Genomic DNA, 14,050 nt, shown 5'->3' on the forward strand with positions numbered 1-14,050 from the left:
TGAGTTTTGTTTTGTGTTTAATAAAGACTGTTGTGGCCAGGTTACTCCAATTAAAGGTGTGGTCTCGTTTCTAAGGGGTAAGGTATTTTTGAAAAGGTACAAAAGGAGGGGAACATTCAGGCTACACTAATCATGTGGGGGACACAGCAAACATGTAGAAGAAGGTGCTCTGGTCAGATGAGACCAAAATTGAACTTTTTGGCCTAAAAGCAAAACCCTATGTGTGGGGGGAAAACTAACACTCCACTTTGCCCTGAACAGTGGTGGCTGGTGAAGTTTTAGGATGGGGGGCGCCAGACCCCGCCCCTTACTGTTTGGCCCCTCCCATTTCTCATAAGCCGCACCCCTTATAGAATCCACACACTCCGTCCCCTGTATTTCACTTGCTTCCACTCAGTGTCAGGAGTATACAGCTCATGATTACAGGACAGAGTATATAGCCCCAGCATCACAGGACAGAGTATATAGCCCCAGCATCACAGATCATGGTATATAGCGCAGCCTTACAGACCTGGTATAACATTTCTCACAAAGCCTGGCATATAGCATTTCTCAGAAAGCCTGGCATATAGCATTTCTCACAAGCCTGGCATATAGCATTTCTCACAAGCCTGGTATATAGCATTTCTCACAAAGCCTGGCATATATCAGGGTCATTGCTGGAGGGGTGGCATCAGTGACAGTGCTGGGGCGGTGGCATCAGTGTCAGTGCTGGGGCGGTGGCATCAGTGTCAGTTCTGGGGCGGTGGCATCAGTGTCAGTGCTGGGGCGGTGGCATCAGCGTCAGTGCTGGGGGGGATGGGATGAGTGTCAGTGCTGGGGGGAGATGGAATGAGTGCCAGTGCTGGGGGGAGATGGGATGAGTGCCAGTGCTGGGGCGAGATGGGATGAGTGCCAGTGCTGGGGGGAGATGGGATGAGTGCCAGTGCTGGGGGGAGATGGCGTCAGTGTCAGTGCTGGGGTGGTGGGGTCAGTGCTGGGGGGGTGGCATTAGTGTCATTGCTGGGGGGGTGGTAACAGTGTCAGTGCTGGGGGGCGTGGCGTCTGTGTCAGTGCTGGGGGGCGTGGCGTCAATGTCAGTGCTGGGGGGCGTGGCGTCAGTGCTGGGGGGCGTGGCGTCAGTGTCAGTGCTGGGGGGGTGGCGTCAGTGTCAGTGCCGGGGGGGTGGCGTCAGTGTCAGTGCTGGGGGGCGTGGCGTCAGTGCCGGGGGGGTGGCGTCAGTGTCAGTGCCGGGGGGGTGGCGTCAGTGTCAGTGCCGGGGGGGTGGCGTCAGTGCTGGGGGGGTGGCATTAGTGTCATTGCTGGGGGGGTGGTAACAGTGTCAGTGCTGGGGGGCGTGGCGTCTGTGTCAGTGCTGGGGGGCGTGGCGTCAGTGTCAGTGCTGGGGGGTGTGGCGTCAGTGCTGGGGGGCGTGGCGTCAGTGTCAGTGCTGGGGGAGTGGCGTCAGTGTCAGTGCCGGGGGGGTGGCGTCAGTGTCAGTGCCGGGGGGTGGCGTCAGTGTCAGTGCCGGGGGGATGGGATGAGTGTCAGTGCTGGGAGGAGATGGGATGAGTGTCAGTGCTGGGAGGAGATGGGATGAGTGTCAGTGCTGGGGGGAGATGATGTCAGCGCCAGTGCTGTGGTGGTGGCGTCAGTGCTGGGGGGTGGGATGAGTGTGAGTGCTGGGGGGTGGCATCAGTGTCAGTGCTGGGGGGGGTAAGATGAGTGTCAGTGCTGGGGGGAGATGGGATGAGTGTCAGTGCTGGGGGGCGGTGGGATGAGTGTCAGTGCTGGGGCGGTGGGATGAGTGTCAGTGCTGGGGCGGTGGGATGAGTGTCAGTGCTGGGGCGGTGGGATGAGTGTCAGTGCTGGGGGGAGATGGTGCCAGTGCTGGGGTGGTGGGATGAGTGTCAGTGCTGGGGGGGTGGCTTCAGTGTCAATGCTGGGGGGGTGGGATGAGTGTCAGTTCTGGGGGGGTGGCTTCAGTGTCAATGCTGGGGGGGTGGGATGAGTGTCAGTGCTGGGGGGAGATGGGATGAGTGTCAGTGCTGGGGGATGGCATCAGTGTCAGTGCTGGGGGGCGGCATCAGTGTCAGTGCTGGGGGGGGCGGCGTCAGTGTCAGTGCTGGGGGGTAGGATGAGTGTCAGTGCTGGGGGGTGGGATGAGTGTTAGTGCTGGGGGGTGGGATGGAATCAGCGGTGGTGGTGGGGACTGGGATCATTGGCAATGGCAGCGCTGGGGATTCCCCTGCATTTCTCTGTATCTTAGTCTCTGGTCTGGGCTCCCTCCGCTCCACACGTGTCTTGCTTGCATCGGTTAGGAAAACTGACACAGCGCCCGCGACCTCCTGCAGCTCCTCCCCCATCACTGTACTCACGGCCTGGGCCAGCCGTCATCTGCTTGTTGCTTGTAAAATTGTCAGACCTGACGGAGAGACATTGTGGCCTTAATTCTAAGTGGTTTGTGTGGAGAACACCAGGCACTGCTCATCACCTGTCCAATACAGTCCCAATAGTGAAGCATGGTGGTGGCAGCATCATGCTGTGGGGGTGTTTTTCAGCTGCAGGGACAGGATGACTGGTTGCAATCGAGGCAAAGATGAATGCGGCCAAGTACAAGGAATATCCTGGACAAAAAACCTTCTCCAGAGTGCTCAGGACCTCAGACTGGGCCGAAGGCTTACCTTCCAACAAGACAATGACCCTAAAGCACACAGCTAAAATAACGGAGGAGTGGCCTTCACATCAACTCCGTGACTGTTCTCGAATGGCCCGGCCAGAGCCCTGACTTAAACCCAATTAAGCATCTCTGGAGAGACCTAAAAAATGTCCGTCCACCAACGTTTACCATCCAACCTGACAGAACTGGAGAGGATCTGCAAGGAGGAATGGCAGAGGATCCCCAAATCCAGGTGTGAAAAACTTGTTGCATCTTTCCCAAAAAGAAGGGGGCTTCTACTAAATACCGAGCAAAGGGTCTGAAGACTTAGAACCATGTGAGATTTCAGTTTTTCTTTTTTAATAAATCTGCAAAAATAAAATGATAATAAGATAATGTTTGGGGGGTTCCAAGTAAATTTCTAGCAAAAAAAATACTGATTTAAACTTGTACATAAAAACCGCCAGAAAAAGGGTGGGTCTTCAAGTGGTTATGATGCACAATTAATGTCAGTTTGGGGAAAGCGGGATGAGATGGCACATGGTGTCATTGTTTATGTGATCCGGTTCCCTTGTTTTGCTGGAAACTTTCCCTTTCATGTGAAGACGGAGAAGCCCTGCCTGGCCTGGCGGATACTTCACATGCTCTGCAAGTTACCAAGGTAACCGCTAACAAAGGAATGCCAGCCACCTCCATCCATCCCAAATGCATACAAAGCAAGACCAGACGGGGGAAAACTGCACGTGTGTGTGCGGGGACGTACCGCGCTCAGCAAGGCCGTCCACCACCTATCATTTCCCACACATTGGGTGATACCGACCCACACATCCTACAAGGAGGAGACCGTCCCAGTACAGAAATCCAGGAATTTAACTTGTAATATTTATACTGATATACAGTATCCTTATATTATACATTGTACAGATTATCCGGAAAGTATTCACAGCGAATCACTTTTTCCACATTTTGTTATGTTACAGCCTCATTCCAAAGTGGATTTAATTAATTTTTTTCCCTAAAATTCTACAAACAATCCCCCATAATGACAATGTGAGAGAAGTTTAAAATCATTGCAAATTTATTTAAAAATAAATAAAATCCCATGTACATAAGTATCACAGGCTCCTCCCATGTACATAAATATCAAAGACTCCTCCCGTGTACATATGTGTCACAGGCTCCTCCCATGTACATAAGTATCACAGGCTGCTCACATTAACATAAGTATCACAGGCACCTCCCATGTACATAAGTATCACGGGCTCCTCCCATGCACATAAGTATCACAGGCTCCTCCTATGTACATACATATCACAGGCTCCTCCCATGTACATAAGTATCACAGGCTGCTCACATTAACATAAGTATCACAGGCACCTCCCATGTACATAAGTATCACGGGCTCCTCCCATGCACATAAGTATCACAGGCTCCTCCTATGTACATACATATCACAGGCACCTCCCATGTACATAAGTATCACGGGCTCCTCCCATGCACATAAGTATCACAGGCTCCTCCTATGTACATACATATCACAGGCTCCTCCCATGTACATACATATCACAGGCTCCTCCCATGTAAATATGTATCACAGGCTCCTCCCATGTACACAAGTATCACAGACTCCTCCCATGTACACAAGTATCACAGACTCCTCCCATGTACACAAGTATCACAGACTCCTCCCATGTACACAAGTATCACAGACTCCTCCCATGTACACAAGCATTGCTAGAGTCATGCGGGAACGCGTGGGAACGGTGTCCCTGCACTTTTTTCACAGCAGGAACGCCGTTCCCTTTGCAGGACCAGAGCCGCCCGAGGCTCTAGCACAGCCTGCTAGCTGTGTTGTCTTCACAGAGCTGACATCGGAAGAGCAGCACAGCGATGCACGGAGGGCAGGACCTGCCCCAGTTAACTGATTGGTAGAATGCAGAGCGGTTCTATTAACCAATCAGTTAACTGGGGCAGGTCCTGCCCTCTGTCCATCCCTTTGCTGCACTTCCGATGTCAGCTCTGTGCCTCCGATGTCATCTGCTGTGTCCTGTGTAAGGTAAGACAGGGAAGAGGGCGCTGTTATGAAGGAGGGAGGGGGAAAGTATCAGAAAATGAAAGGAATGAGGAGGGGTGATCATCTCCTGTAGTCGCATTCGCAGTCTGGTCATCTCCTGTACTATGTCGCATTCGTAGTCTGGTCATCTCCTGTAGTCACATTCCCAGTCTGGTCATCTCCTGTAGTATGTCGCATTCACAGTCTGGTCATCTCCTGTAGTATGTCACATTTGCAGTCTGATCATCTCCTGTAGTCGCATTCGCAGTCTGGTCATCTCCTGTAGTCGCATTCACAGTCTGATCATCTCCTGTAGTCACATTCACAGTCTGGTCATCTCCTGTACTATGTCGCATTCGCAGTCTGGTCATCTCCTGTACTATGTCGCATTCGCAGTCTGGTCATCTCCTGTAGTCACATTCGCAGTCTGGTCATCTCCTGTACTATGTCGCATTCGCAGTCTGGTCATCTCCTGTACTATGTCGCATTCGCAGTCTGGTCTTCTCCTGTAGTCACATTCGCAGTCTGGTCATCTCCTGTACTATGTCGCATTCGCAGTCTGGTCATCTCCTGTACTATGTCGCATTCGCAGTCTGGTCATCTCCTGTAGTCGCATTCACAGTCTGGTCATCTCTTGTAGCATGTCACATTTGCAGTCACTGTATTTTATGTGAAATATATATATGCATATGAGCATATTTTTTTTTTTTTTTTGGTGGGGGAGTGGATCTTGGGTGGGAGTTCCCACACTTTTTTCCCCAGGACTTGACCCCTGTACACAAGTATCACAGACTCCTCCCATGTACATAAGTATCACAGACTCCTCCCATGTACATAAGTATCATAGGCTCCTCCCATGTACATAAGTATCACAGGCTCCTCCCATGTACATAAGTAGCCTGTGATACTTATGTACATGGGATTCTTTTCATTTTTTAATAAATTTGCAAAGATTTTAAACAAACTTCTCTCCTGTTGTCATTAAGGGGAATTGTTTGTGGAATTTTGAGGAAATCTTTTGGAATGAGGCTGTAACATAACAAAATGTGGAAAAAGTGAAGTGCTGTGAATACTTTCCCGATGCAGTGTGTGTATATTATATTATATATATATATATATATATATATATATATATATATATATATATATACACACACACACAAACACACACAGTTCACATTATAGTAGAAGATAATATAAAATGAAAACATAATATAAAACTAACAAAAAGCAATCAGTTTAGATGACAGCTATACTATAGTATAGTCTATAGTACAACTAGCGAAACCCCCTGGGGGGTTCCCAAAGGTTTGCTGAGGCTTTAACAGATAAATAATTAGTTAAATAATGAACTAATCAAAATAAATAAACTTTTTTTTTTTTTTAACTTTAAATAAATAATAATTAAATTAAATAAACACTTTCGGGGGAAGGGCCACTCTAGTATAACTAGCTAAATTACCCAAACCAATTTAGAAAAACATTCAAGTGCTATGTTTTTTGTTTTGTTTTTTACACTGAAAACTAGCAGGTTGGTATTTGCAGAAGGGGGGGGGGGGGGGGCGGGGTAGAATTTTGAAAGCTCCCTGATCAGTCTCACCAATGTTTTGCCAGCACAAAAGAAGGCAAACAGTCACGTGTCACAAAGGCCAGTAAAGGGATTATAAAAAAAAGAGGGAAGGTGGTTAGATGTTGTTGGAGGCATTTTCTTTATTTATTTATTTTAGAAAAAATTATTTAAAAAAAAAATAAAAATCTTTCTTTACCATCAATTATAATACCAAAGGACCCCCCCCCCCCCAATAATTAAATAAATAGATAAAAAAAATTGAGTTAAAGTGGTTGTATACTCATTTTTTTTACTTTTACCAACAGGAAAGCCTATAATAAGGCTTACCTGTAGGTAAAAAAATATCTCCTAAACCTGTACGGTTTAGGAGACATTACCCTCGGTATGCGCCGCTGACTGCACTGGCGCATGCGCACAAGGGGATTCTCGGCTGAAAGCCCGGCAGTGGCGGGACCCGGCTGGGATGAAATCTGCCGCGCGCATGCGCGGGAGTGATGATATTGCGGCTCCGGCCACTCACAGCGCCGGAGCCGCGATACCCGGAAGAAACGCAGAGGGAGCATGTCAGCTCCCTTGGCGTGGATTGGGCCAGATGTCGGGGCCTCGTTCTAAGGTAAGTATTTCATAATGAGCTAGTATGCGGTGCATACTAGCTCATTATGCCTTTTACTTTGCAGGTGGCAAAAAAAAACACTAGCGGGTATACAACCGCTTTAAAGGAAAGGGTCATCCTCATCTCAATTTAAAAACGAGACCTATTGTTTTCACTTTCTAAGGAAAGAATCGAGCGTGAGAATTGGGATTGGAAACAAGAAATATACAGACAGATCCCTGATCAGCATTGCCAATAAAGCCTTCCTGATACAATGTAACACAAATAGTCACATAATGTTCTATGGGAGGGGATAACTGGACGTTTGTGGTGGTCCTGAGAAATCATTATTAGTATGAATCTAAAAAGAATGTTATCATCAGTTTTATTGACAAGGACCCCCTTTCCAAAAAATAAATAAAAGCAACTGGTCGCTGCACCTCCCATTTTTTTTTTTTTATGTTTTGGTTCACACCTTCATGTTTCTGTTTTAAACACGTTTTTCAATGCGCTTTTCACACATGCGTTAATGTGCATTGTTAATATTGCATTCATTAAATTATTATTATTATTATACAGGATTTATATAGCGCCGACAGTTTACGCATCGTTTACAACATTAGGGTAGACATTACAATACAATACAATTCAAGACAGGGGCAATCAGAGGGCCCTGCTTGTTAGAGCTTACACTCTAGGAGGGAGGGTCAGGTTATACAAAAGGGTAATAGCTGTGGGGGATGAGCTAATGGAGAAAATAGTGCAGTTGTTAGATGGAGGCAGGATAGGCTTCTCTGAAGAGGAAAGTTTTCAGGGATCCCCTAAAAGTGGATACATTTGGAGACATTCTGACAGATTGGGGTAGTGAGTTCCAGAGGATGGGCGAGGCTCGGGAGAAGTCCTGTAGGTGGATATGGGAGGAGATGATGAGGGAACTAGAGAGCAGGAGGTCTTGGGAGGAGCGAAGTGGGCAATTCGGTTGGTATTTTGAGACTAGGCTAGTGATGTAGCTGGGACAGAGTTGTGGATGGCTTTGTAAGTAAGTGTTAGTATTTTGAATTCATTGGGCAAGTGGTAGCCAGTGGAGGAATTGGTAGAGAGGGATAGCAGACACTGTACGGTTTGTAAGGTGTATGAGTCTGGCAGCAGCATTCATGATGGACTGAAGGGGGGATAGTCTATATAGAGGTAAGCCAATGAGAAGGGAGTTGCAGTAGTCAAGGCGAGAGATAACCAGGGAGTGAATCAGGAGCTTTGTGGTTTCATTGGTTAGAAAAGGGCGTAGTTTAGAGAGGTTTTGGAGGTTGAGGCGGCAAGCTTTGGAAAGTGATTGGATATGGGGCTGAAAGGAGAGTTCAGAATCCAGGAAAACATCTAGAACCTTGGCATGTGTGGGATGGGTGGATGGTTGTGCCATTGACAGAGAAGTCAGGGGAAGAGGCACATGGGGGAGGAAATATTATAAGTTCGGTTTTGGACAAGTTGAGTTTGAGGAAGTGTTGTGACATCCATACAGATATGTCTGTTAGTAAGTTGGTGATGCGTGAGGAGACTGATGGAGTGAGTTAAGGGGTGGAGAGATAGATTTGTGTGTCATCAGCGTAGAAATGATATTGAAAGTCGTGAGTGGCTATCAGCTGACCCAGGAAGAGGTGTAGATTGAAAATAAAAGAGGTCCAAGAACAGAACCTTGGGGAAGCCTGACGAAGGGAAGAGGAGTGGAGGAAGTAGAATTGTAAGTGACACTGAAGGTGCGTTGGGATAGGTAGGATGAGAGCCACTGAAGAGCACAGTCACGGAGACCAAGGGAGTAAAGTTTTTTGAGGAGTAGTGGGTGGTCAACCATGTCAAAGGCAGCTGAAAGGTCCAGAAGTAGGAGTACAGAATTGTATCTGTTGGTTTTTGCAGTTAGTAAGTCATTTGTGAGTTTTAAAAGAGCAGTTTCTGTTGAGTGTTGAGGGAGAAATCCAGATTGAAAGGGATCAAGAAGGTTTTTAATGAGGTAGTCGCTCTGTTGGTTGTAAACCAGCGTTCAAGGAGTTTAGAGGAAAATGGGAGCAAGGAAATAGGGCGTAGGTTGTTAAGATTGGTGGGGTCCAAGGACGGCTTTTTAAGTATGAGGGTGACCAGTGCATGTTTTAGAGCATTGGGGAAAATGCAAGAGAAAATGCAAGAGATGAGAGTTAGAGAGTGTAGGATAGAGTCAGATGGCGACCGTAGTGTTTGAGAGGGAATAGGGTCCAGGGGGCAGGTGGTAAGGTGGGCGTTAGAAAGGAGTTTAGCAACTTCGTCTGTATTAGCAGTTTTGAATAAGGGGAGCATTGAGAGTACCTGTTGTAGTGGGGTCTTAACTGGGGGAGATACCTGTAGAGTGGAGATTTCATCACGGATTATATCAATCTTGTTTTTGAAGTGGTTAGGAATCTCCTGGACAGTGAGTGAGTCAGTGGGTGGAGGCGGTGGAGGACGGAGTAGAGAGTTGAAGGTAGAGAAGAGTTTACGGGGACTGGACGAAAAGGTGTTAATAAGAGTTGTAAACTAGGGATGCTTGGCAGTGTGGAGGAAAGAGTAGTATTTTTGGAGGGCAGATTTGTATTGGTTGAAGTCTTTGAGAGACTTGGTCTTGTGCCACAGACACTCAAAAGCACGACTACGTTTTTTGAGAATTCTAGTGATATCTGTTTGCCAGGGTTGAAGGGGTCGAGGCCTGATTCTGCGTGTAGTGAGGGGAGCAAGCTTGTCCAGGGTGGAGGACAGGGATTTATTGTAGATGGAAGTGGCTTGGTTGGGGCAGGACAGGGGAGAGATTTTGTCATAGAGGTGGTCAGTAGAAGAATAGAGGAGAGAAGAGTTGAAGTTGCGAAAGTTTCTACGGGTGATGGTTAGGCGATTGGAGGGAAAGGTGTTGGAAGACAGGGAGAGAGAGAAACTAATTAGGTGATGGTCGGAAAGAGGAAAAGGATTATTTGAGAAGTTGCATGGAGTGCAAAGGTAGGAGAATACAAGGTCAAGGGTGTTGCCGTCACAATGAGTAGAGCCTGTACCCATTGCTTCAGGTCAAATGAAGAGGTTAGACTTAGCCCACGTACACACGGTCGGAGATTTTGCCAACCAAATCCGCCGGATTTTGCCCGTCGGATTGTGTCCTAAACTGTTGCATACACACGGTCGGGCCAAGTTGGCGAAAAATCCGATCTTTCAGAACGTGATGACGTAATTTCGTTACGATGGGACTACGTTCAGGCTAGTAGCCAATAGCTTTGATGTAGGAATTTGATCTGAGCATGCGTGGCACTTGGTCCGATGAAAATGCTCTACACATGATCGGATTAGGTCCGTCCGGCCCAGTTGGTCGGGAAATATTTCCAACATGTTGGAAAATTGGGTCGGACGGAGATTCGGACGGAATCAGTCCGATGCATACCACACACAGTCAGATTATCTGACGACACGGTCCGATAAGACTCATTCCGACTAAACAGAGAGATAATTAGTAAATAATTAGTAAATAATGAACTTATAAAAAAATAAATGAATTAACTAATTAATTAATTAAAGCGGGTTGTATTGCCCGCTTTGTGATTTTTACCTACAGGTAAGCCTATAAATAAAGCTTACCTGTAAGTAAAATAAATATCTCCTAAACCTGCACCATTTAGGAGACATTCATCTTGCATGCAGCCGCTGATATAAGTGGCGCATGCACTCTGAAAGTCCAGCATTCCGTGCCGGAACTTTAGAGCTTCTTGCCAGAATCGAGGGCTCCCACGTGGATTGCGCAGGAGTGACGTCAGCGCTGCTCCGGCCACACACAGTGCCGTAGCCCACGAACCCGGAGGAGATGTGGGGGAGGGTGACAGGTCAGCCCCCTCAGCAGTGACCAGGCCCCGCTGGGGGGGGGGGGGGGTTCATTCTAAGATAAGTATTTCATAATGTGCTGGTATGCGATGCACACTAGCACATTATACCAATATCTTGTAGGGTTGTTTTTGTTTTGTTTTTTTTGGGGGGGGGGGGGGGGTTCCCAGGGTTTACTACCGCTTAACAGAGGAATAATTAGGCAAATAATTAGTAAATAATGAACTAATAAAAATAAAATTACATTTTTTTAAACATTAAATAAAATAAATATAAAAATAATAATAATAATAATAATAATAATAATGCATTTTCTTGTGCTATGTGTGGTGACCAATAAAAACTATTCTGGCTTGTTACCAAAAAAACAAAAACTTACTAAAAACAATTACATAGTTAGTCTGGTTGAAAAAAAGGACACAAGTCCATCCAGTTCAACCAGTAGAAGAGAAAATAAATACAATATTATTATTATTTATCAATATATATTTTTTATATATATATATATATATATATATATATATATAAAAAATAAAACAACCCTATATATACACACACACAATTCTATACCCACAGTTGAAATGCATGGAAATGCATGCAAAATGCATCATATGTGTGTCTCTATGTGTTACCATTGACTCCTATACGTGTTAAAACATATGAAATTTTCTCAAAAGCCCCCCCACCCCCCAAAAAAATCCTGACCCATTTTCAAAAACGCACTGGAGAGCCCAATACACATGCTGTGGCTGGCGTTTTTCTGCCCTGGATAATCGCTAGTTACTGCTAGGGCACAACAATTACTTTCTATTGCACATGTGCATTATTAATATTGTAGTCATTAATAATTATTTTTATTTTATTTATTTTTAACAGAGAAATTATTTAAGTAATGAATGAATAATGAATACAAATAAAATAATAAAAAATAAATAAATCAACATGGAAATAATAATATATAAATAGTAATGAATAAAATAATTATTTAAATAATTAGTAAAGTAATGAACTAATAAAAAGAAATAATAATAATTAAAAAAATGAGCAGAGACATTTTTTGCAACACACTGCAACGCACCCCAGAGGCGTAGCGCAGTTTGCAATGGTAAAATGCAGATGTGTCATTTCATTGCAGCGCGCGGGAATTTATCGCATTGTACAGCGCAACGCCCGATGCTGCTGTGCGGAGACATGGATGAAGTGTCTCTTTGTGCACTTCAAATAAAGTAAAAAAATAAAAATAAAAAAAAGGAAGAGTAAACACTGTGATATACTGAAACACAATAAAGCGAACATCATACTAATCACACATGGCGGCTCAGAACGTTTAGTGTGCATGCAATATGAACAAGCTCTATCTATAAAGCTCCGTTCACACCATGCACGTACGACAGAGTACGTGCGCATTTTTTGCGCTCCTCATGTAGGACAGCCCATTCAATGGGAGAACTGCGCAAAAAGTCACAAAATCACGGTGCAACAAAAATGCTAATTAACGCCACTGCTGCGCTCCTGCTAAAAAATGAACGCCGCCTGATTGCTGGCCGTACACGTGCAACAAAAATATTTGGGTGAGTGTTCGAGCAAAAAAATTCTTCTTGCACCCATTGACCGGGAAACGAGCGCAAAAAAATTCCCAAAATCGTTTTTTTTTTTTTTTTTTTTTTTTTTTTTTAGGAACTAATGTCAACCCCCCCAAAAAAACAAAAAATAAATAAATAAATAAACCACACAACACATTCACCGTTCCAAATTCATTCGAAGAAAAACATTTCCGTCCCGCACCACAAACGTTTTAGAAAAATCGAAAAAACGGTTGTTCTTAAAAAAAGAGATGGTTTGCAAAACGCCAATCTAAAAAAAGTGTATGGTTGGCATTACGCCGCCTTTGATGACTGGCAGCATTTTAGAGCGCTGCGATACGCATGCTAAAATGCGGACGGATCCCCCTTTTCTTGGGGGGGGGGGACATTTAAAAAAATTATGCGGAATGTACAATGTATTCGTAAAGTGATGCGTAAAACTGACAGCGCTATATAAATACCTGAAAATAAATAAATAAGTAAATAAAATAAATAAGTAAATAAAATAAAAAAACATAAAATAAGCACTGTTCCCACTTAATAAATAAAAGAACTAATGATGAGATGTAACAAACAATACAAACAATCCACCGATCGATGATACAATGTAACACGAACAGTCACATGGAAAGTTTTTGTGGGTTGCTGGGGTCACGCTTACCATGCATGCAGAGACACAGGAGCAACACCGTAACGGTTCTCTGTAAGCCGGGATTAACTTCTCTAAACTCCATGCTAAGTAGTAGATGTGCAAGAAGAGGAAGAAGAAGAAGAAGAGGTGGAAGAAGAAGATGCTGTAAACATGAAAGAGGTGAAATGCTCTGCAGCAAGGGAGGTTCCTCAGCCTTGTGGTGGTACCAAGCCTCCTGGATTCCCAGGACCAGCACTTCTCTGCTGGACAGGGACTGACCTCTGCTGAGTTCTTCTGCCTCCTGGGAGAGTCCTAAAGAGTGGGCTGGATCAGAGGGGAAGAGGAGCCAGAGGGAGTGCAGCTCCCACTGAGACACCACACAAAAGGAATCCCAATTTAGGAAAAGCCGGCATGTTACCGGAAACTCCAATCCAATCAACCGATAATAATCTAATCAACCAATCGCAGTTTGGACTCAAGCGTTCAGCCTTTATACACCGTATGCCAGAAAAAAACAACAACTTTGTATCCACTTAATGCAACTTCTACAGAAAAAAATCTATACAGTATATATATATATATATATATATATATATATATATATATATATATATATATATATATATAAACACACACATATATATATTTTTTTACAAATATAAATATTTATAAAATATGACCACTGGCAGGTGAAGTGAAGAACATTGAATATTATCTGACAAAGGCACCTGAAAATGGGTGGGATATTTTGGGTGGCAGGTGAACATATTGTCCCTAAAGTTGATGCGTTAGAAGCATTAGGATCTGAGCGGCTTTGAGAAGAGCCAAATTGTAATGGCTAGATGCAGCGCTAGGACAACATCACCCAGCGCCCAGGGTGAGGGTGCAGAATTGCCCCCCTCCCCATCAGGTGGAGTCCCCAGTAGAATCCTCCTTTACATCAGGAATTTCCAATAGTGTCCCCCTCTACATGAGGTGTCTCCAATAGTGTCCCCCTCTACGTCAGTTGTCCCTAGTAGGGTCCCCCTCTACATCAGGTGTCTGCAATAGAGTCCCCCTTTATGTCAGGTGTCCCCTGTAAAGTCCCCCTCTACATCAGGTGTCCCCAGTAGCGTTCCCCTTTAT

General features: G+C 45.1%; 1 protein-coding gene across 2 annotated transcripts in view; it reads right to left on the reverse strand.

Moving 5' to 3' along the window:
• LOC143960348 (protein crumbs homolog 1-like) overlaps positions 1-13,234 on the reverse strand; it is a 194,849-nt gene extending 181,615 nt beyond the window's left edge. The window contains exon 1 of one of the 2 annotated variants that reach the window (XM_077468986.1): positions 12,956-13,234. In XM_077468986.1, the coding sequence (XP_077325112.1) occupies positions 12,956-13,028 (73 nt within the window). In that variant the 5' untranslated portion in view covers positions 13,029-13,234. The remainder of the gene's footprint in view (positions 1-12,955) is intronic. The other variant, XM_077468894.1, reaches the window with a different exon arrangement.
• Positions 13,235-14,050: the final 816 nt, after the last annotated feature.

The sequence above is a fragment of the Lithobates pipiens genome, unplaced genomic scaffold (assembly GCF_037356315.1).
Source record: "Lithobates pipiens isolate NorthernLeopardFrog02 unplaced genomic scaffold, aLitPip1_a1.2 Scaffold_1, whole genome shotgun sequence".
Lineage (NCBI taxonomy): Eukaryota > Metazoa > Chordata > Amphibia > Anura > Ranidae > Lithobates > Lithobates pipiens.